Below are 22,066 nucleotides of genomic sequence, written 5' to 3' on the forward strand. Positions count from 1 at the left end.
TAACAAATTTTAAGTGTAAAAGAAAATGCAGTATGTACATATGAGGGAGAGTTCTTAAAGCAGCAGAAGACGTTTGAGAAAGGCAGGCTAAATCAATTTCACTACAGTTAACACAGATGAAATAACAATCGGCCACCTGAAAATGTTTGTGCATGAAATGTTGGGACAAAGCCAGTGGGGCTTCTCGGGGGAGGCTCTGAGTGCTGCCAGTTCAGAAGCCTGAGCCGTAACTGTAACGGGGCCACTTATTCAGTAACTATTTATTAAGCACCTACTATGCACCAAGCATGGTTCTAGGCACTGGGGACAGATATGAGCAATAAACAAAACAGACAGGAAGCCCTGCTCTCATGGAGCTTGCATTTCTTGTAGGGAGAGACAGGCAACGAACAAACAGCTATTAGAAAATGGTAGGTACTCAGCAGAGCTCTAAAGCTGGGAAGAGAGAGGGGCGGGGGAGCAGAGCTGTGTCAGCCTTCAACAGTGTTGCAGGAAGGTCTCCCAGTCTTCAATGGGGTGGCAGGAAGGGGACCTCTGAGCAAAGATATGAAGGAGGGAGGGAGCCAGCCCACAGATCTCTGGAGGTGAGTGTACCAGAGGAGGGGACAGCCAAGGGCAAGGCCTTGGGCTAAGAAAGTGACTCCAGTGTTTGGGGAGCAGCCAGGAGGCTGGGAAGGTGGGTGTGTCGTGCCTGGGCTCAGCCCTGCCCCGGGGGTCCTGCCAGCAGAGCATCTCTTCCTCTTCTGCTTTGTTAAAAAATTTTAAACTGCTTTATTGAGATACACTTTACATACCGTAAAATTCACCCACTTGAAGTGTACGATTCAATGGCTGTTAGTGTATCCGCGGAGTTGTCACCATCACCACGACCAATCTCAGAACAGTTTCATTGCCCCACAGAGACACGTCACACTTCTTAGATTTGCTCTCCTGTCTCCCACCCCGCAACTTTCCTGCATAGGGAGGCGGGCAGCTGAAGGAGCCCTGGGTCCTGGGTCCACTGTGCTAGAACGTGGCAAGGGATGCTGGGAAAATCTCTCCCATCTCATCTCTGAGCCTGAGTAATATGAGTGAGGGCAGGAGGGACTCCTGAAGTCCTTTCAGTCTGGCAGGCTGTAACTGTAAGGAAGAGAAAAGTGGGGGAATCTGAGCAAGAATCGGACAGGAGCAATGTTTAATTATTAGGCTAGACATTCACATTAGAGGCAATCGCAAACTCAAGGTCTCGTGGGAACTCCCAGCTCCAGGAAGGATGGCAATTAAGTGATCTTCAAAAGATCTTTTCTATTTCTTAAGATTTCCAAGGAAAGAAGGCCTACAGATTTCATGAATGATGTCTTCCTGTGTCACACATCTCTCACTCATGGGGAGTGGGTGGAATGGAAGAGACCCTGAGAAGGAAATGGGGGAGTCCCTATAAGCTGTTCTCCTTCCTGTCTGAGCCTCACCTTTTTCATCTGTAAAAATAGAAAAGGGATCCTTTCCATTCTAGACACAATTGGAGGTGTTAGGTGGGTCAGGACAACAAGAGGAGTCCTAACGGTGAGGCAGTCACTCCATGGCCAACCTGGGGTGACGTTTGGGTCTGACGCTGACCAGCAGAGAGCTGAGTCCTCTCTCAATTCCAGGCCCTCTTATGGGTTCAGACCCCACGTGCCCCAGGCTGCCAGACACTGGGGTTCAGGAGCCTGCCCGCTGTAATACCTGCCCACCTGTGACTGCGTGGAGCCCATCCCCACCTCCTGCTGTTCTTGGGGACCCCATCATTCCCTTCACCCCCCCACCCTGCCCCAGCAATAACCAAGTACTTTGAGGCCTTCTCTGCTTGTCCCTCCGGTAGTCTCCTGAGACTGTCGCCTAGAAGAAAAGGTGCTGCCTCCTGTTTTGAGTGGTAACAGGTGTGGACCTGGCTTCACACTCTGATTTGCACTTAGAAACTGCATCAGTCCCATAAGGCCCTTAACCTCTTTGAACCTCGGGGTTCTCGTTTGTAAACCATGCATCGTAACTCCTGCCTCAGAGGGGTTTTGTCAGGAGCAAGTGAAATACATTTGTTTGTTTCACAAAGGGGGCCCCCTGGCAATCACCCATCCGAGGCCCGCATTGCTGCCCTGCTCAGCGAGGCTCTGGCTGGGCGACGTCACCTGCTTGGCAGCTCTGCTTCCTTCGCCAGGCTGCTCGCTTGAGCTGCCGTGGAGCTCAACAGCGGTCTGAGAGCCCTCCGCAGCCTCCTGACACAGTCCCTTGCAGGGCTCCAGGGGCCGTTCTTCCTGTAACCAGGCCAGGACCGTGGAGAGTGCTGTTTCTAGCCCAGCACAGTGCCGAGGGCGCAGCAGCAGCGGCGAGGTCAGCCTGCGATGGCCAGTCTCGCGCCTCTGTCCCCCCGCCGTTTCTCCCGCTTCTCCCTCCTCCCCACCCTTCAGTCCCTGGTGCAGGAGTGGGCGGTGCCCCTGCCCTTGGCCCAAGCCCTTCTCCTCCCAGGATTTCTCTTGCGGTGGTCAGATCGTGCGGTGGTCAGATCGTGCGGTGACCTGTCAGGGAGATGCAGAGCCGGTTGGCTGGAGGAGCAGTTCGCGGAGGAGGAGGGGGGGTGTGACAGGAGAAAAGGTGGGAACTCCAGCTGTGGGCACCGGCTTCTAGCCACCCCACTTGCCCGCTAATTTGGCTGGGATCTCTGACGCATCACTTAACCTCTCTGAGCCTCGGTTTCTCCTTTTTAAGTTGGGAATAATCGTACCTGCCATAACCTACTCAGAGGGGATGGGTGGGGACCCTGTGAGATTAGAGGGGAGGCCACCTGGGGACTAGGGGTAAGGGTTACACATGCGGTTACTTTGTGTCTCGGGTGAGGGAATGACTTTGGGGTTTAGATTAAATTACATCATTGTAGCTTAGAATCCCAGCAGGACCCTCCTCTCCCCCCACTTACAAACCTGGAATCCCAGGGCCCTGCAAGGTGAGATTGAGCTGGAGATGCTCTTGCCCCCGGCTGCAGGCCTGCTTCTCTCTTGGGAGGGCATGATTGCGTGAGAAAATCAGTTAGGTTAGGCCTTTGTCAAAATATTATAGGTATGGGCTTCCCTGGTGGCGCAGTGGTTGAGAGTCCGCCTGCCGATGCAGGGGACGTGGGTTCGTGCCCTGGTCCGGGAGGATCCCACATGCCGCGAAACGGCTGGGCCCGTGAGCCATGGCCGCTGGGCCTGCGCGTCCGGAGCCTTTGCTCCGCAACGGGAGAGGCCACAACAGTGAGAGGCCAGCATACTGCAAAAAAAAAAAAAATCTGTTATAGGTAAGTTTGACGGTCAACGATAATACATCACACAGGCCCCCTGAAACACATCTGCACTGAGCACGCCTGGCCCTGTGCTAGCCTCTGGGGGAACAGAGGTGAGCCAGGCAGGCGGGTCTCTGCCCTTCGGGGGCCTACATCTTAGTGGAGATAGGCAATAACGAGTAACACATGAATAATACCATTTCAAATATAATTGAGTCTATATATGTGTGTATGGGGGAGTAGGACATGTAGGCACATCTTTATTGCTATAGAATACTGTATATATACACTCTATATATTCAGCATGTATGTACATTGTACTATACACATTCTGTCTCTGTCTCTCTCTCTCTCTATATATATATATATACACTATATATAGATATATAAATATATAGTATAGTATGTAAATACATCAAAGATGTACATATATCAAATATATATTGAATGTTCCAAATCCATGTTTTTACGCATGGGTCACAAACAATAACCTAAGGCCCATGCCCATGGGCTTGTACCAAAGCCCATGCTTTCCAGGGCATCTCACGGCCTCTGTTAAAATGCAGTCAGTCTGGGAGCATCAGGGCATTGAGACTGGTTGGCTGTTTGCGCCTCAATGAGGGTGGATTTACTGGAACTTTCCAGGGATAGCAGATGGATTTCTTCACAGTGTGCTTCAGGCCCACCAGGATCCAGGCATCCGCGAGGCTTGTGGCTCGTGATCCAGGCATCCGCGAGGCTTGTGGCTCGTGAGGCTTGTGACCAGCTGAGTGGCTGACATTTGTTCTAGACTCTCTAAAGTTTGCCTTTACCTAGGTGGCTGTGAAGATGGTATTTCGATAGCTCTGACAGCATCTTAGAAAGAAGAGGCAACCGAATCAGAGGGCTGGATTTAGCTTTCCTCCTGCCCGGTCCTTTAAATACCAGTGTTTGACCTTGAAGCTCCTTGAGAAGGGGGCTGTTGCCTTCCCCCATGTTCCCAGAGTGACCGTCAGCTCGTGGTCAGCCGCTCAGAAGAGACTCCTTATCCAGGTATCGGACCACAGAGATGCTGTTCTCATGACCTCTCCCAAGGTCACTGGTCTGCGCCCCAGGGGCCTCTCTCAGGATATTGAGCAGTTCTCAGGAGGAACTCTAGAAAGCCTGAATCTCCGGCTGCTTGACACATGCAGGTTCACAGTTTGTTTGTAACTTGAGAACATTGAGGAAATAGGAATAGGGACCCCATCACAGGGTTTCTCATTCTCAGCACTAGTATATCTGGGGCCAAATCATTCTTTGCTTGTGTATTGGGGAGCTGTCCTGTGCTCTGCAGAATATTTAGCAATATCCCTGGTTCCTACCCACTAGATGCCCACAACGCCCTCACCCCGAGCTGTGACAACCAAGAAAGTCTGCCAGATGTCCTGGGGGTGGGGGGCGTTGGGAGAACGTAACATTCCCATTGAGGACCTTTGCCCTGCTATTAAATGGGTGATTGTGTCAGCTGAACATGGCCCCTCAGGATGTCCACTTCCTAGTCCCCTGAGCCTATACGTGGCACTTTATGCAAAAGGGACTATGCAGGTGTGATTGACTTAAGGATTTTGAGACGGGAGCTTGTTCTGGGTTATCCAGTTGTTTCTGATATAATCAGAGGGGTCCTTATAAGAAGGAGACAGAGGATCAGAGGGACAGAAGGCGATGTGACAAATGGAAGAGCTGAAGATGCTATGCTGCTGGCTTTGAAGAGGAGGGGAGGGGCCATGAGCCAGGGGATGCAGGGAATGCAGCTGTGGATGCTGCAAAAGGCAAGGAAGCAGATTTTCTCCTGGAGCCTCTACAGAGTGAGCCCAAACCTCTGACACCTCGGATTGGGACCAATGAAACCCATTTCAGACTCTGACTTCCGAACTGTCAGATAATAAATCTGTGCTGTTTCAAGCCACTAAGTTGGCGATAATTCATTACAGCGGCCGTAGGACACTGATATAGAGGGGAAGGTGGCTTTCTTTAACTAAGCAATTGAAGCTAGCTGTTTACAAGATGTGGCATCAACCGCATGGTTATCTGGGGTTTGCATTTGTGACTTTGCTTGGGAAAGTGTATCTGTGCAGGTGACACATTTGTTGGGTGACAGCTCTGCACCAGGCATGGAGATTACCGGAATGGATAAGCCAGTTTTTCTACCCTCAAGAATAAATGTTAGTTCTATCCTCAGGGAAGTCACAGTTAAGGGAGAAAGACCAACAGTCAGCAGAAAATGTGACTGTAAAATAGTGGCCATCGAAGAGGAATGCACAGGACGATGTGGAGGGTGCAGAGGTGGCACCGTGCATTCAGGGGGAGTCAGAAGGGGGTCCCAGGAGGAGATGGTGCCCACCTCAGCCCTGGAGGATGAGCAGGAAAGGGGAGAGGGATGACACGAGCAAGGGCCAAGGGTCTTGAGACAACATAGCGTGCGTATGGGGGTCCGTGTCTCTACTCACAGCCGCTCATATGTGGGCATCGTACTTTGCCAAGGGCCAGGCACTGAGCTAACCCCTTGCGTAGCCATTTGTCTTTTGATCCTTACGGTAACGTCAAGAAGAGCATTCAGTTATTGTTGCCCTTTTACAGGTGAGCAAACAGGCGTGATGCCCAGCATCACTTGACAGCAGGGTGGCAGAATCTAGCCTGGTTCCAGAGCACACACTCAGAACCACGGTGCTCTCCTGCCTCTGTGGGTGGGTTAATATCACTAGGTCCTGACCACGGGCCTGGGAGCAGGGCCCAGACACAGAGGTCTTGGGCACTATGAGTGGGGGCTTGGATTTGAGCCCATGGGATTACTGGAGGCTTTAGCCTTGTAACCCCAGGCCATGGGGGACTTTGGAGCTGGAGATACTGGGTTTGAAGCTCCCTCTCCAACAGTTTGCTAATGTTGTAACTGTTTTAAAAGACAGCTTTTGTTGTTATTTAGGCATCTCAAGGGCAACAGATCAGGAGACAACTGCCATTGAAAAGATCGTTTGTTACTCAGAGATCCCAAGAGAAGAGGGCATGCCACACCATGGGGTGGGGGGCCACCTGGGGAAGCACCAGTGTCCATCAGCAGGCAGAGGGAGTGAGGGGAAAATGTGGGCAAGAGCCTTTATTGTGGTTTCCCAGGGAAGGAATGAGTGAGGCAGGGGAAGCAGGCTTAGCATAGGCTAGTCTGAATAATTTCAGGAGGCTCTGGGGCACAGCGCTGTCCCTAGTTGTCTGGTACCTGGCCCTGGGGTGATTAGGACAGGGGGATAGTGGCCCAGAGTGTCAGAGCCCAATAGAGGAGGTGTGCGTTCCGGACTGGTTGGTTTGCGTATGAAAAGCACTTGTGGTTTGCTATTTTGAGGAATTTGCTAAACCTGGGAGGGGCGGTCCCTCCAGGATCAACAAGACCCCACAAGGCAAACCATCAGAATAAATGGACATGCTTCGTGCAGTAACTAGACAGATCCTTTTACCTCTCTGCGCCTTGGTCTCCTCTCCTATAAAATGGGACACCAGTAGACACTTCAGGGGATTATTGTCAGGATGAAACGAAATAACTTATGCAAAGTATCTGGCATAATGCCTGATGCACGGGGAACATTCACTGAATGTATTCCTCTTCATCTCCGTCTTCTACCCTCAAGGTTTTCTTCTAAAGGACACAGGCATAAATGGAGGCTCCCGGGGAATTCCCCTTTCCCCAGGGGAAAATGGCGGGAGGGGAGATGGCTGGTGGGTCACAGACCCCTTTCCCTATGGGCCCCTTTGAGAATCAGAGGACAGCTGTGGACTGTCTCGTGAGAAAAATACCCACACGGTTTTGCACATAGTTTCAGAAGGACCTGACCAATTGCTGCACTGCCCTTGGGGGCTCACATGCATCACGGTACCTACGAACTTAAGGAAAAAGGGAACGAGTAAGAGAGAAAGTGTATGGAGGTGGTGGGAGATGCTAAGGTGGGAAATTAAGCCTGGAAGTTGGGGGGTTGCAGTTCTCAGTGTGCTGGCCAGTGATGGCCTGGCTGAGAGGCCGAGCTCTGGTAAAGGCCTTAGTGAGGTGATACTTGGGGACCTGGGGAAGGGCCCCCAAGGTGGAGGACAGAGCCAGCGCACGTGCCCTGAGGCGGGACTGTGCCTGGACCACGTGGGACAGAGGGGGAGCGAGGGGCTGGCGTGAGGTGACCCTGGAGCAGGAAGGGGCCGTTTCATGTAGGGCCCAGCCTGGTGCCATGAGAGGGACTTAGGTTTGAGGCCATCGGAGAAGGCAGGTGGTGAAGGGCGTGGGTGGGGACTCGATGGTATACACTTGTAACTCCAGGCAGTGTCACGAGGGGCCCTACAGGCCTTATAAGGACCACAGCATTAACCCTGAGCAAAGCGGTGTGTCAGTAGGAGAGGCTGGCCGTGCCGGGTTTAGAGGCCAGAACCATTTCCCTGGCTTAAAACAACTTCGGTTCGTTTCTTGCTGTTGCGCGTCTATCACAGGTCACTGTGGCGGGGGTGAGGGAGCATGCCCTTCCTCCTGGATGTGACACACACATGCTTCTGCTCATGTGCCAGTGGCTGGGACAGGTCACGGGCACGGCTGAGTTCAGCAGGGCAGGAAGGCATATCCTCCCTGGGAAAAGGTTGAAAGTCAGGCACCGTTGACAGGCCGCCATGCCTGGGAGGCCACGAGGAGAGACGTACCTCAGCTTAGTCACTTAGGTGGAATTGCGAGTGGCCTGTCGGGACGAGGGCGGATGCAGGGAAACCCACTAGGAGGTCCTCCCAACAATCTGGGCAAGAGAGATGAAAAAGAGGTGTCACCACCTCTGCACTTACTGGCAGGCTCAGGGAGGGACCTCCAGGGTGGGTCCTCGGCTTTGCAGGCCTACAGATTGGCCACCGGTGCTCACAGAGATGATCAGAGGGGCTCGATTACCAAATTGATAAGAAATTGATGTATAAACCTGAATGCTAATTCCTTCACTTTTGAATGGGGATGGGAAGACATACCTTTCCAGAGATTCAAAAGAGAATCCGAGTTTTGGAGTTAGGTAGCCTGTGTTCAAATCCCGGTTCTGTGATTTCTTAACTACTTGATCTGGAAAAGTGGCTTAGACTGTGAGCCTTCATTTCTGCATCTTGAAATCAGCCTCAGATACATTTATAGGGAAGAATGATCCGGTTAATGGGTGTCACAGCATAGAGTCTGGGCCAAGGTAGCTGTTCAGTAGAGGGGGTATTATTGTTATGGAAACTTATTAGAGATTAGCAGGTGACATAATGAGCCTGAATTCAGAGTCAATAAAGAGATTTGTCACAGAAACCATGGTAAGACAATGCTCTGTAACGGAGACTACTGCTGTGGTGGCCAGATTTGAATTCTGTCCCCCTTGGACCATCTCCCTGACGTTAAGGAGCATGTTAAGGTATAATTTCTCAGATGTCAGCTCTCCTGAATTATTCCAATCCTCCCTTCCTTCCTGTGTTTACACCATGCCACCCTGACTGGCCTTGGGTTTTTTCAGGTTGCCTCAGCCACCGATGTGTCTGTCCTGAGGGTTACATCCACAGTGATGGATGCCATCTTTTATTATGACCCTTCCTAAAGGTCAGTCTGGAAATGTCAGGAGTGTCTTAAGGTGACCCCATGTGGTAACCTCACGTGGGGATCACGCTATCTCCAAATGGGACTAAAATGAATATGTCAGTGCTTGCAAAAGTCTACAGCTCAAAGAAAACTGTTAGACCTTAAGTTATTTACTGTGGATGTATTTTCAGTGTAAGTTGAAAAAAGAGATTGATTTCTTTGTTGCTGCCACATCAGACTTACAGAATATAATTCTGACTGATCGCCAGGCAGTGCGTCTGATTTGCTTAGAAGTGTGGAGTAGGAACGTGGAGGAGAGCATTATGAGGCTCCTCTAATTGGCAACAATGTTCAGCAAGTTTAAGGGGTGTGCTGGTAAATGCTTAACAACCAGTTCTTAGCAGGGTTGGAAGGAACCCTAATTTGTAGCATTTGCCAATTTCTGTGGTGTAAATATTCCCACCACACCTATTTCAGGCCTCTCACATGACATCAGCCAGCCCACAAAATTCCTGCCAATTTGACAACTGGATCTCGGAAGCCAGGATGACTGGCCCCAGCACACAGACCATGAGTGAGGAGTGAGATAATCCCAGGGGTCGGTGGTCGCACTCTTGCTTACTCCTGTGTAACCTTGGCCAAGTTACTTGACGTCTCTGAGCCTGGTTCACAGATGGCATCCTTGAGGCTGGTTTCCTTTCCCTGGTGGCCCGGGTAGGAAAGTACCTTTGTATCATCACTCCCTTGCTGTGTCTCCTGGGTGGAGGTTAGTACAGGAGACGGGCAGTGATGCTTAGAGAGCTGTGCCCACAGCTGCCTTATCTTTTTTCCGAGAGCATTTCTAAGCACAGACTGGGCTTTTTTAAAACGTAGGAAGATGGGTGAAGTTTGATGGGTGGAAAGAGAAGAATTGCCCGTCTAATAGGAGCTCAATCTGGAGAAAATAGACAGTGGAAATTAGAAAAGCAGGTGGTGGAGTTCCCCCAAACCTTGGCTTCAGTGGTAAAAGGAGGGAGGAGGTGAGGGCTGAGAGAGGCAGATGTTGACCTTGACGTGTGGATAGACACATAGCAACTTGAGCCTGTTTCTTGGTTTGGGGAATCTCTGGGGGACCCGCCCATGGGGGTACAATGCCATATAAATTAGGTGAGTCACAATGGGAGTGTGGCCACATCCACATCTCTTAAATTCAGATTCAGTCTCCTCACCTGCAAAATGAGGATAACAGCCCAGCAGGGAAAGGATGCCATAACTGGGGACTAGCTAATGGTCAAGTGTGAAAGACAGAGTAGATCCAAATGACAGATGTCAGAGTCAGGGGGAGGTGCATGGACCCAGTCCTCTGAATGCCACCCTTAGGAATTGGTCGTCAACCTCACCGAGAGCTCTCGGTTGTGACTCGGGGGTCAGGAGTGAAGGGAGGTGGGAGAGTTAAGGGAGCAAGGAGGTTACCCTCGAGAAGGTTGCAGAAGAGACGGGAGAGGTGGGATCTCACGGCAGAGGGTGCAGGGTCCAGGGGGCTGTTCTTTGTAAGCTGGCGGTACTTGCCCACGGAGACACGCTGATAGGAGGGAACTGGGAGCTAGGAGTCTGCACAGCTGACTCTTCTACGCCTGCTCTGCTCTGCTCAGCGCCCCATCCAGTCCCTCCTCCTCGAGTGTTTTCCAGTGTGTGATTTAGCGGTGGGACCAGAAGGGAGCTCTTTGTGGCAGAAGGGAGAACAGGGCAGCTGGTGACAGGGCCGGACATTCACCGCCCCCGCTCTGGGAAACAAAGTCCAGTAGTGGACCCCACTCGCCCAGGCTCACAAACAGCCTTGGGGCCAATCCAGGTGCTCCTGCGGCTTCTCAGAGACTCCTTGAACCCGCGTGCAGTGTTCCCCTGGCGAGACTGTCTCGTGATTTGGTTTCTCCTCAAGTCCCCTTTCTGGTGCCCATTCACTGGCCCCCAGTGCCGCTCTGCTCTGGTCCATCCGGGTCATGGCCCTGCTTCTTCTTGCCAGACTGCAGCCTCCCTACCTCACCCTGATGACGGCCCTCCTGCCACCCTGGTCCCTTCCACGGCATCACACCTTTCCTCCTGGTTCCTCCACTTCATCTGCTCCCCACCCCTCTCTGATTTTAGGGTCCCGATCTTCCCCCAGACACCCTGTCACTCTGTCTGCTTCTCACGTGGTGGGACATCCACACTCATTTTTTGCTTTGCTCCCCAACTGGCAACAGTTCAACTAACAGTGACCCTTGGGTACTGCAGGGACACCACCAAATTGGTGGCGATGGTGACTTCCCAGAGGACTGCCCCTCCTTGGTCAAGGGCCTCCAACTGCAGGCTGCAGCCCCTCATGCTCTTGCTCCGTTGGTCATAAGGTGTGGACATCCTGTTTCCGGAAACCTTAGCCCCTGGGTCTGGTGATCAGAGCCCCAAGGCCCCTGTCCCAAGCCTTTCTCAGGGGGTGGCCCCCACGAGGCTCTGGCTTAGTGACCTCCCAGATGGTGGGGCTGAACTTGGTTCACCCAGTGGGCCAGCTGCAATCCCCCCTTCCTGGTCTGCAGCAGGAAAAGAGAGCAAGCCGTGAAGGTCACTGCCCAGAACTCGTCACAGCCGAACGTGGAGTGTTTTACAATTTCCAGTCTGATCTTTGCAATGCAGAAAATGATGGAGCTATAAGTGAGAGGAATCATAAATGTGCCCAGGCCTGTCTGAGAATTTCACTGGGGGCCACGAGGCTGCTTCCACAGCCGGTTGCTGTGGTCTTGGGGTCTTGGCCAGGATAATGCATTGACTTTTGGGTTGACCTCGGGCCAGACAGAAATCTTCCAAGTGAGCCACTGCAGGAGGAAAACCCTGCACTTCCTCCCTCTGTAATAATATACACTGCAGGCCTTTGAAGATTAATCACTTAACAGAGGGAAAGTGATCTCAGTTAATTCTGCTGGAGTCATCTCTTTCTTTGTGGCTTGAATGTTACTTTCCTGAGGAAAGTGGAAGAGAATTCAGATTTGGTTTTTAGCTCCATAATCAGGGCCCTCTCTCAGATACCTGTAGGTTCTACACCTCCCATCCACTCTTGGCAAAAGATTCAAATCCTTTACACCCAGAGGGCCCAGTCCCTTCTAAGACCAAATCTGGAGGGTCCGTTTAGTACGGTGGCTACTTTCAAGGCCATGGAGTCTAAGTCTGAATTCCAATTCTACTTCTTGATAGAAGTATGATTTTTGAAAAATATCTTGTTCATCAAAAAAACGGAATTGGAACACTGTATCCAATATCACAGACTAGGTGGCTAAAACAACAGAAATTTATTGTCTCACAGCTCTGGAGGCTGGAAGTCCAAGATCACGTGTCGGCAGGGTTGATTTCTCCTGAGGCTTCTCTCCTTGACTTGCAAACGGCCGTCTTCTTGCTGTGTCCTCACGTGGTCTTTCCTCTGTGAGCACATCCCAGGCATCTCTGTGGGCCCAAATGATCTGTTCTCATAAGGACAATAGCCATTAGGGTGGATTAGGGCCACCCTAATGATCTCATGTTACCTTAATTGCCTCTTTAAAGGCCCTATCTCCAAATACAGTCACATAGTAAGGTCCTGGGGGTTAGGGCTTCAACATAAGAATTTGGGGGTGGGAGAGGTGGAGACATTGCCCATAACAAGTGCCTACATCACAGGGTTCTTCTAAATAAGATACATGCTCAGTGAATCATGGTGTGTAGTTTCTCTGGGGTAGCCTCTTTCCTGTTGGATGTGTGGGTTTGAAGTGGATGGTCTGTGAAGCTCCAGAGGATATAACGTTTGGCGATCTGCAACTTCACCATGTCGGGAGCAGATGAGGCAGAGAGGTAAGACGGGGGCTGGACATCAGCCAGCCCACAGGCCCCCGGCCAAGTGTCGGCTCTCGGTCCTCCACGTGACTGTCTCCCGAGCCCCCCTTGTAATTTAGCAGCGATGTCTTATGACGTTTGCGGAACATTCATACCACAGCCTAGAGAGAACTTCCAGAAGCGCTGACCGTGGACCGAGGCAGTGTGTGCGTCGGCTTAGAGGGGAGTGATTTCTGCAATACCCTGAAACCACAGGCATGGATCTGGAAGTGGCGTAGGTGACCCAGAAGATAGATTGACGATGAAGGATTGAATTTCGCTTCACCAATGTGGTCAGTGGACGTTTGAATTCCTCTTTGCTCATTTTGGGCATGGTTGGGGCTACCATCACAGCACGCCGAACAATGAAATCAGGACGGTGACAGCAGAGGGGCTGTCCTGCTTCTGCACCCCAAGTTTGTTCAAGAGCACACTCAGAGTTAGACTGGATTAGACCACACTTCGGCAAAAGCTAACCTCTTGCTTCATGAGCTTGTGCTTTTCTGCAAACAGGGGAAGTAATACCTTTTGCTTTATTAGAAGAAACAGAAAAAGCAAGCCTTCTCTCCATTCAGCTGCTGTAGAGATCCCCCTGATCACTGAGGGTCGGTAGCACCTCTGAGATGCATCACTTTTAGCATCAAGAAATGGGTTCACCAGGAGAGGGGTAATGCCGCAAAGAAGCTTTCCGAGGATGCTCCAGTGTTGGTAATAAGCCTGGCCCAGACGATCAAGATGACTGCACGTTCCCTGCCGTCCAGAAACCTACAGCCTAAATCACGTGACTCCCAAGGGAACCCATTCCCCTCCCTGCCCCAGCCTCAAAAGAACACGAACACAGGGGGCTCTGAAAGGTTAGCATAGCCACTGTGACATGGTCGCAAGAGACCACATGGCTTCAGCAGAGGCTGGTGGAAATGCCCTGTGTGTACAAAGGGCAAAGCAGGACACACATAAGTATGTGCTCAGAACTTTCCAGAAAAGTGAGAGGAAAATCATCAGGTGTTTTCAAGATTGGCTTCTATGGAGAAATTGGGATTGTTTCTTCCCTGTTTATTTTCCACATTGGCTGTGATTCTTGCAAAAGCAACACATACTCATCGTCACAGTTAACCCTCCAGGCTTTTTCTGTGCTCTGCCAGCACACTGGTTTTTGGCATCAGACTCTAATGTTCTGCAAGCTGCAAACCGGCGCATCTCCCTGAAATGTCGGAAGGGAGGTGCCGCGTGGGCTGGGTGGGGAAGGACAAATGCGTGGGGCGGGGGGGGGGGAGTGACAGAGGACTTTGATCCTTCACTGAGGGTCAAGTGGAGAGGTGAGGAGGGGCCGGGGAAAGACCAACAGAAGGCTGGAACTCTGGGCCAGCTTCATGGGTCTCTTGATGAATGAGGCTCCTGGATCTGACCTTTGGCCTTAAGAGAGAAAACGACCAGGTCACTTTGATGTCAGCCTGGGAGAACGCCGTAGGGGAATCGTGCTCTGGGGTGAAGGTGGGGACTTTGATTAGGAGATGGTGGCCCATGGGGTAGTATTCAGGGCTCTAGCTGAATTTAGCTGCATTTAATTCTGAAATCCGGGGAGAGAAGAAAAACAAAAGAGGCACTAGACGGACTGAGTGGAGATAATGCTTGAAGGAGCAGAGGGGCAAGGGGGTCTTGCTCCAGAGGAGATGGTATGACGATGCCTGACTTCATGATCGCCTGCTCATGGGTGGACTTGGAGAGACTCCAGCCACTGTTTATTGTGTTTAGATTGATTGAGTTACAAATATCACATAGGCAGCGTCATAAATAAAATTGCTCTACCGTCCCTTGGGATCAGACACATTCACTTGCTCGTTGAGGAGACATGTAGGTAGTGATGTGCAGAGGCCTTGGAGAGCTCACCGGGCTAGGGAGGGGAAAGGCATCCCCAAAGCCCAAGTTACACTGCTCATTGCAGGACAGAAGCAGAGAAGGACAGGGCCTCACCAGTCAAGGCCTCAGGGAACCTCGAGCAGTGGTTGATTGGAGAAGGCAACAAGGAACGTGGGGAGACCACGAGAGACAAGAGTGAATGCGAAAGCAGTCAGAGAAACACAGGCTGTCCCCGGGTCCTTGATCAGGGTGGCCTTAGGGAGTGGATGGGGAAAGGCCAGATAGAAGAAGATCCCCTTAAGGGCTCCTTGGCCTTGAGCGAGCTGGCGAGAAGGGGAAGGGTGACTCCAAAGCCTTCTCAAAGTAGGACAGCTGTGCACCTTGGGGCATTAGTAAGTTCTCGGTCTTCACAATCGGTGATCCCGTCTACTGGCTGCTCTGAGAGCACAGCCTGGTGGTGACAAGGACACCGACCCTGCCGTGAGCTTATGATCTCTTACAATAGAACACGTGGGGTCCCTCCCACAGCAGAGGTGATGAGCCAGCACAGCGGTCCTGGCTCTCCAGCCCCTTGGCAGAGCACGCCAACCTCAGCTTCACTCTTGAGCCGTGGGTCTCCAGAAGTTCTGGCCTGGGTCGTTGACACCGAAGCTAGATTTCACAAGCTGTCAGCTTAGAGGGCAGCCATGGCCTCCAAGTTCGGGTCCTGATTTTGTGTTTCTTTCTCCCTCCTCCTTTAGATCGTGGTGTGTGTGGGCGTCTCCTCGGCTGGCAGCCCTGCTGTGCCCGGCGGCTGAGGTCCACGGTTCTGACTGTGTGGGTTTGTGTCTTTCCGGCAGGTGTCTCCTCTGTGACTTCCCTGATGTCCCTGGCTTGGGTGCTAGCCTCCTATCACAAGCTTCTGCGGGACTCCAGGGACGACAAGAAGAGTATGAGCTACAGAGGGGCCCTCGTCCACCTCTCCTGGCGCCTCTTCACCATCTCATCCAGAGTTATCTCTTTTGCCCTCTTTGCTTCCATCTTCCAGCTCTACTTCGGGATCTTCGTGGTGGTTCACTGGTGTGCCATGGCCTTCTGGATTATCCATGGCGGAACAGACTTCTGCATGTCCAAGTGGGAGGAGATCCTCTTCAACATGGTGGTAGGGATCGTGTACATTTTCTGCTGGTTTAACGTCAAGGAAGGGCGGACTCGATATCGAATGTTTGCATATTATACGATAGTCTTGACCGAGAATGCTGCCTTGACGTTCCTTTGGTATTTTTACAGAGACCCGGAGACCACTGACTCCTTTGCGGTGCCAGCACTGTGTTGTGTCTTTATTAGCTTTGTGGCTGGGATTGCACTGATGCTCTTATATTATGGTGTGCTGCATCCCACGGGGCCGCGAGTTAAGATCTTGGCCAGCTCCTGTTGTGCCGAGCTGCTCTGGGGCATCCCTTTGCCCCCCGATGTTGAGCCCATGGCGCCTCAGACCCCTGGGTACCGGGGGACCCAGGTCACGCCTACCAGAGCCGTAACGGAACAACAGGAGGATCTCACGGCTGACACTTGCTTGCCCGTTTTCCAAGTGAGACCCATGGGGCCCTCTACCCCGTTGGGGCGTCCTTACCTCCCAGAAGGGCCCCTCATTAAGATTGACATGCCAAGAAAGAGATACCCAGCTTGGGATGCTCATTTTGTAGACAGGAGATTGAGAAGGACTATTAACATTCTGCAGTATGTCACCCCCGCCGCGGTAGGCATTCGGTATCGAGATGGACCGCTCCTTTACGAGCTGCTACAGTATGAGTCTTCACTCTAAGAGCATCTTGACCCAAGTTGAGAAGGGGACCTTAAGTTTGGTTTGCGGTAAACGCCGCTTGCAAGAAATATAACTCCTCCCTTCCTTCAATACACAGAACTACCACCACCACCACCAATGCTACAAAAAACAAAAAGAAAATAAGTCACAACCCCTTCAGATAAGCTTTCTTTCCAGTCGCTGTATGTATACAAAGATATTCTCTATGTTTTGTAAGTAAAAACAAAAAGAAAACCTTTCTTTTGTTTTTTACACATAAGTAACAGTATTGAAAAAAAAAATCCCACACTATGGTTCATACGGTGGAGAAGAAGGAGTTGTCTCCACTCCAAAAGAAAAACAAAGTTTTATACCTTTACACCAAGTGTAGGTCATTTACGGGATTGGTGCTGATTGAAAGAACAAAACAAAACAAACACAAACAAACAAACAAAACCTTCAACTGCCTTATGCCCTTAGGTGCTGAGTTTCATTAAGTACTGTCACGTTTTCTCATGCAAAACTCTCTGGTGATTTTTGCACTGGGAGAGGGAAAATTAAACAATCAAATGAAACCAATCTAGAAACGAAACAAAAACCAACCAACAAATAAAACACAAAGCAATCATTCTTCCTATCTGATGATTTGTATTGAAGAAAACAAATTGACCAAAAGCAAAAGCATAGAAACCCCTCCCTCTTTTTGGTTTCTCTCCCCCTTCTCCCGTCCCTGCCCCCAACTTCTCAGCCCCTTCTTGGAGCCAAAGGGCCATTTGAAATTCAGATGGTTGGAAAAGCTCCTTGAAGGCTGACTAGGTGCCATTTTAGCGTTCACCTATTAAGAATCACATTTGTTTCCTGGTGAAAAAGCAAAACAGAACAAAACAAAAACCACCCTAATAATTCGATAAGAAAAGGAAATTCTAAAGCAAGTTAAAGGAGATTTCCATATATGTAATCAAAGAGAATCAGTAATAATAAAACTCAGCATAGTAGCAAAAAGAATGACATCAATTTAAAGGCACAATACTTAATCAGTGACTGGCAAAAATGATTTGTTCTGTCATTTTAAGGCCGTGAAAGGTATACATTTATCCCATGTGATATTGTGTAAGGCCTCTTCTGTTTCCATTTGGTGGGAAGCCTTAAATTGATCTGGAAAGAATTCTTCATTTTTCGTTTGTGCTTTTTAAAAATAGTAACACAAAGAGGAAAATTAGAACATAAAAAATAAGTTAAATTGTAATAACTGACCCATTTCAAAGACTGTTTGGTGCTTCTGTCTTTCACCATTGTGGTTGGCTGAAAGTTACTCAGCTCACTTGGTGCATCTGGGTTGAGTGGGAAATTTTGTGTGTGTCGTGTGTGTGTGTGTGTGTGTGTGTGTGTGTGTGCACCCAGAGCACACATATGTGTGTGTGTGTGTGTGTGTGTCTGTGTGTCTGTGTGTCTGCTGCAAGGTCTTGCCAGAAATGTAGAAAAAACAATATATGACAGACTCTGGGTATTGCTGAGGTGGAGTGTAAGGGGCTGGGAAGTGGGGAGCAGGGGGAGGGGATGTTGCTTTACCTTGAGCCCCTTTATGATGGCAAGAGTCACACCAGCAGCATACTCTGGGTCTTAGAGACCGTGTCATTTGGGTGAAGATTTGATTCAATTATTTATTTCCTCATTGTACCAAGTTGAATTTCTGGAGGTGTTGCGAGTATGTTCAACCATTTTTTAAATGTTATTTTTCAAAGTATTGCTCTTGTAAGGAATATTCTGTTCTAGGGCATCGTTTCAATCCCATCTTATCTCTACTTGGGCACACAAAAAAAAAAAAAAAAAGGAAAAGAAAAAAATGACAAAAAGAAAAAAAATCTCCACAAAAAAGGTATATATATATAAGTCTCTCTATATATACACACAATATTTTTAAGTAAAAATACAGTTAGTCTTTGTTGTGTGTAGCGGCGATTTTTTTTCTTAATTCCAGATATAACTGTTTAGGGTGCAAGACCTCACGTTGAGCTACTCTTAGGAGAAGTTCAAAAACTGAGGAATTTTTTTTTTTTATGTTTGTGGGGTTCTTTTAAAAATATATATTATTCAAAGAGGTTTCTCCTTTCCTCCCTTCATTGTTTATCTAAACCTGTAAAAAACAAACAAAGCAAAACAGAAAACCCCACAAATTTTAAATTTCAGTTGGGTTGTAAAACTGGATTCTCCTTTCTCTGTTCAGACCCCTTTGATTTCCTTGATTATTACTAAATTTGCAGTGCCGTCCTGCCCCCTCCCTCCCCGACGTGGCTGTCCCCTCGGGTTCTCCCTGGCAGCGGGACGGAGGGCAGAGGGCAGGAGGGCATGTCCAGGAAGCACTCCGCACAGAGCACACCCAGGCCTGCTGAGGACCAGCCCTGCTGGCCTGTCCCCACCCCTCTGAGGGCTGGGGGCCCTCGGCGATTAATTGGGAGTTCCAATCTGGTCAGAGGTGCTTTTCCTTTTTATTCTGCTTCCCTACCAAGGGCTTATTAGCTCATGGCTTACTCTGCAGAGGCTGGAGAAGGTGAGGCCATTAGAGTGGGGCTTGATGCTGTCCATCCTGTGCATCCCTCTGGGACCTCGGCCACTCAGACTTGTTTGTTCTTAGATTTAGTTCCTTTCTCTTTTTCATTTCGACGCAGTCACGGACTTTAATTTGCCACCTCTGTTTTACTAATACACATTCAGTGTGCACGCGCGCGCGTGCGTGTGTTTACACGCAACCGAGAAAACTGCTGACGTCCGTTGACCTGGAGCGCCAAAAGTCGGGGTGACTCAGGGAGGGCTCTCTGGAGGCTTAGCCACTGGGAACAGAGTTGAAGACCACAGGATGTTTCAGGAAGCCTTTCTTTCCACCTGCATTGGACTGGGCTCCACAGGACTCAGGCAGGAGGGTGCCCTGCTCCCCTGACATGCTATTCCCCACTCCCTTCATCGTGCCACAGCCTTTCCTAAGGATGAAAATACGCATCTGTGAGCAGCAGCAGGGAAGTCCAGTTCTGCAAAGAGACAGGAAAAGGAACAAAAGTCAAGAAAGAAGTAAAGAACATGGGAGGGTGGGAGGGAGGAGGGAAACTTAAAGTTTTCATGTGTCCTCTTACCCCATGAGAGGTGGTGGCCTCAGCCCACCCCAGGAATCCCATGTTGATCGGCATTTGCCTGACCCCTGACAAACCCTTAAGGGCGTTGAGGCACCAGCTCATGCTGCCCCAGCTGCTCCCCAAGGGAACGCTTAAGATGTTTAAAAAAAAAAACTCTCTGGGCCCACTTCTTGCCCAGAAATGCCTGATGAAAACTAATTAACAAGCTCCAATATTTAGTTCTGGTAGGAGATAAGCATACTGTACCAGGACCTAGAGAATAAAATAGGAAACTAACTTTCCTTATTGCATCCCCATCAGATATGCCCACAATCCCCCACAGAAAATCTGGCCCTTCTTTTCATTCTCAGAAAAGAATGAAGAATAAAGATGGTGGCATCTCTAAAATCAGGCTGATTTTGTTAGCATCATTTCTATAAGCTCTTTTTCTCCCTTGCTCAGTAGGTCTGCCTCTTCTCTGGGCCCCTGCGTGAAACCTCAGTCCCCTCACACAGCATCAAGGCAGTGTCCCCTGAGCTCACTGTCACAGGCCTGTGACATCCCAAACTAGAGCTAAGAGGATTTAAATTCAGCAGATGAGCCCCAATGACCTCACCCACCCCCAGAGTTTCTCATTTCTCCAACACATTCCTCCACTCTGTCTCCAGAAGGTTCCCCTTGTTCTGCGGGGTCAGACTTGTCCCAGCAGGCAGGGGGCCGGGAGTGCTGTGGAGGGCAGGCTCCATCTCTCTTGGTGGCACATGCTGCCGGCATGTCCCTCTTCAGTCAAGAAAGACAATACTTTCTTACGGCCCGTGGGGGCCTCTTCATCCCTCCCAGATCCCCCAAACCCCACCTCCCCAGGCACAAAGTCACCCTAGACACCCAGAGGCCTAACCCATCCCCTCAGTAGCCACAGCCCCTTTGAGTCCCAGGGTGGTTTAAAAGAGTACAAACACCTGTCTGGACCGTGGTCCTGAGGGTGGACCACAGACATCAGACCCTGTCCCAATAGGAGCCTTATTCTCAGGAAGAAAAATCTATAGGTTCTTAAAAAGCATCGAATGACATCATTTCCCCCATTCTCCCTCTACTTTTATCCCCTCCCATACGGTCATAGGGGCAGAAGAAGAGGTTTCCGGTGCTGATCTTGTCCAGAGGCCCTCTGAACAGGCATGGCCTTACTGTATGCGCCGAGACTCCCCTCACGGTGTTGACAGGCCCTCTGCTGGAGGCATACTTCCTCTTTCCCTTTCTGTTCTGCTCCTTGCTCCTGGGGGTTGGGAGAGCTCTAAGGAGCCCCAGGACCTAATGGCCTTAGACCGTAGCAAAATTTTGTTTCTCCGTTACCTAGGAACAGAGGGAAGAAGAGAACAACAGTGCGCCCGCTCAGAGCCTTTGGGCTGGAGGAAAGGGTGTCAGGCCCTACATTGAAGGGGGCTGGGGCGTCTTCTACACACAGCTTCCACAGCCTCCTGCTGCTGGCTCTCAGATGGGGAGGAGGGGTCGGTTCCCTAGCATTCGCTTGGCCCACATGATGGCATTGTCTTTGCCAAGGAAAGTGGCTTCTTACTCAAAGTGAGCCCTTTTGAGGCCTCTGATGTATGATGACAGCAGCTGAGGGGGGGGGTGTCTTCGTGAAGGGCACACTCCTTGTGCACATTCATTTGATTTTCTCATCAAAAAACTAAAATCTGTTATTTCTTCACCAAACTGAAAAATATTAAATTAACACTACCAGATTTGGCATGGGGAAGGGGGTCTGTATCTGGAGAGTGGGAAGAGAAGATGGCTTATTGCAATGACTTTCCCCTGATTCCAGTGATATTCCAGTATAGACCAGAAAATGGCCAGGGAAATCTCGAAGAGCTCCGGGGAGACCGGGAAGAGCCTCCGCATGAGGGGAAAGGGGAGGACGCACAGGGCAGACTCATCCCCAGGGCCTGCATCTGCCTTAGACGTAGCAGCTCTGCTCATTTCGTTCTCAGACATTGATCGAGTACTAGATTCTGTCTGGCAGCCTTCCTCGTGAAGCACACACAGGTGTCCTATAGGAAGTGAATCTAAGTCAACCTCCGCTCCTTTTCTTAAAGCCCAGACGCGCATGAAATCCCTTCATCCAACACCGGCCACTGTTGTACGAACATTACAGTCACACACACGGCACAGAAACAAACATTCCATCCAGATAAGCCACATTCCGTCCTCATCCACAGCTTGACCTCCTGGACATGGAAATTGCAGTGGTCAGCCTATCGCAGGCTACAAACCCATAAGCTCGTAAGAGGACTGTCCCAGAGGATCTGAAATCAGTGTTTCCCTGTCCCAGTTGCAAAGCCTGTGAAAAGGCCATCCTGCCTTCTCAGAGATTTTTTTCGAAGCGTCTCCCTGGGGGAAAAAGATGATGCTCAGTCTCATTTCCTGCAGTGGCAATCTTTCTCACCTATCCTGAGCTGTTTGAAAGGTTTCATTTCTTGCTTGAAACACTGCATCTTATGCTATTGGCCAAATATCAAAAGACAAAGGCACTGCCTTGATCTACCTGCAGCTTTATTCCTCTGCCTGCCTCTTTCTGTCTGCCTTACTTGACTCTCCCGGGCACCATCTGCTTCTTCCCCTCCTCCTGG

At 50.3% G+C, this 22,066-nt stretch overlaps 1 protein-coding gene across 1 annotated transcript in view; it reads left to right on the top strand.

Moving 5' to 3' along the window:
• The window catches only part of XKR6 (XK related 6), a 271,472-nt gene extending 253,325 nt beyond the window's left edge, over positions 1 to 18,147 (top strand). The window contains exon 3 of the mRNA XM_029203889.1: positions 15,392 to 18,147. Coding sequence (XP_029059722.1) covers positions 15,392 to 16,356 — 965 coding nt within the window. The 3' untranslated portion in view covers positions 16,357 to 18,147. The remainder of the gene's footprint in view (positions 1 to 15,391) is intronic.
• Positions 18,148 to 22,066: the final 3,919 nt, after the last annotated feature.

Source organism: Monodon monoceros, unplaced genomic scaffold (genome assembly GCF_005190385.1).
Source record: "Monodon monoceros isolate NGI ecotype Baffin Bay Population unplaced genomic scaffold, NGI_Narwhal_1 Super_Scaffold_5, whole genome shotgun sequence".
Taxonomy (NCBI): domain Eukaryota; kingdom Metazoa; phylum Chordata; class Mammalia; order Artiodactyla; family Monodontidae; genus Monodon; species Monodon monoceros.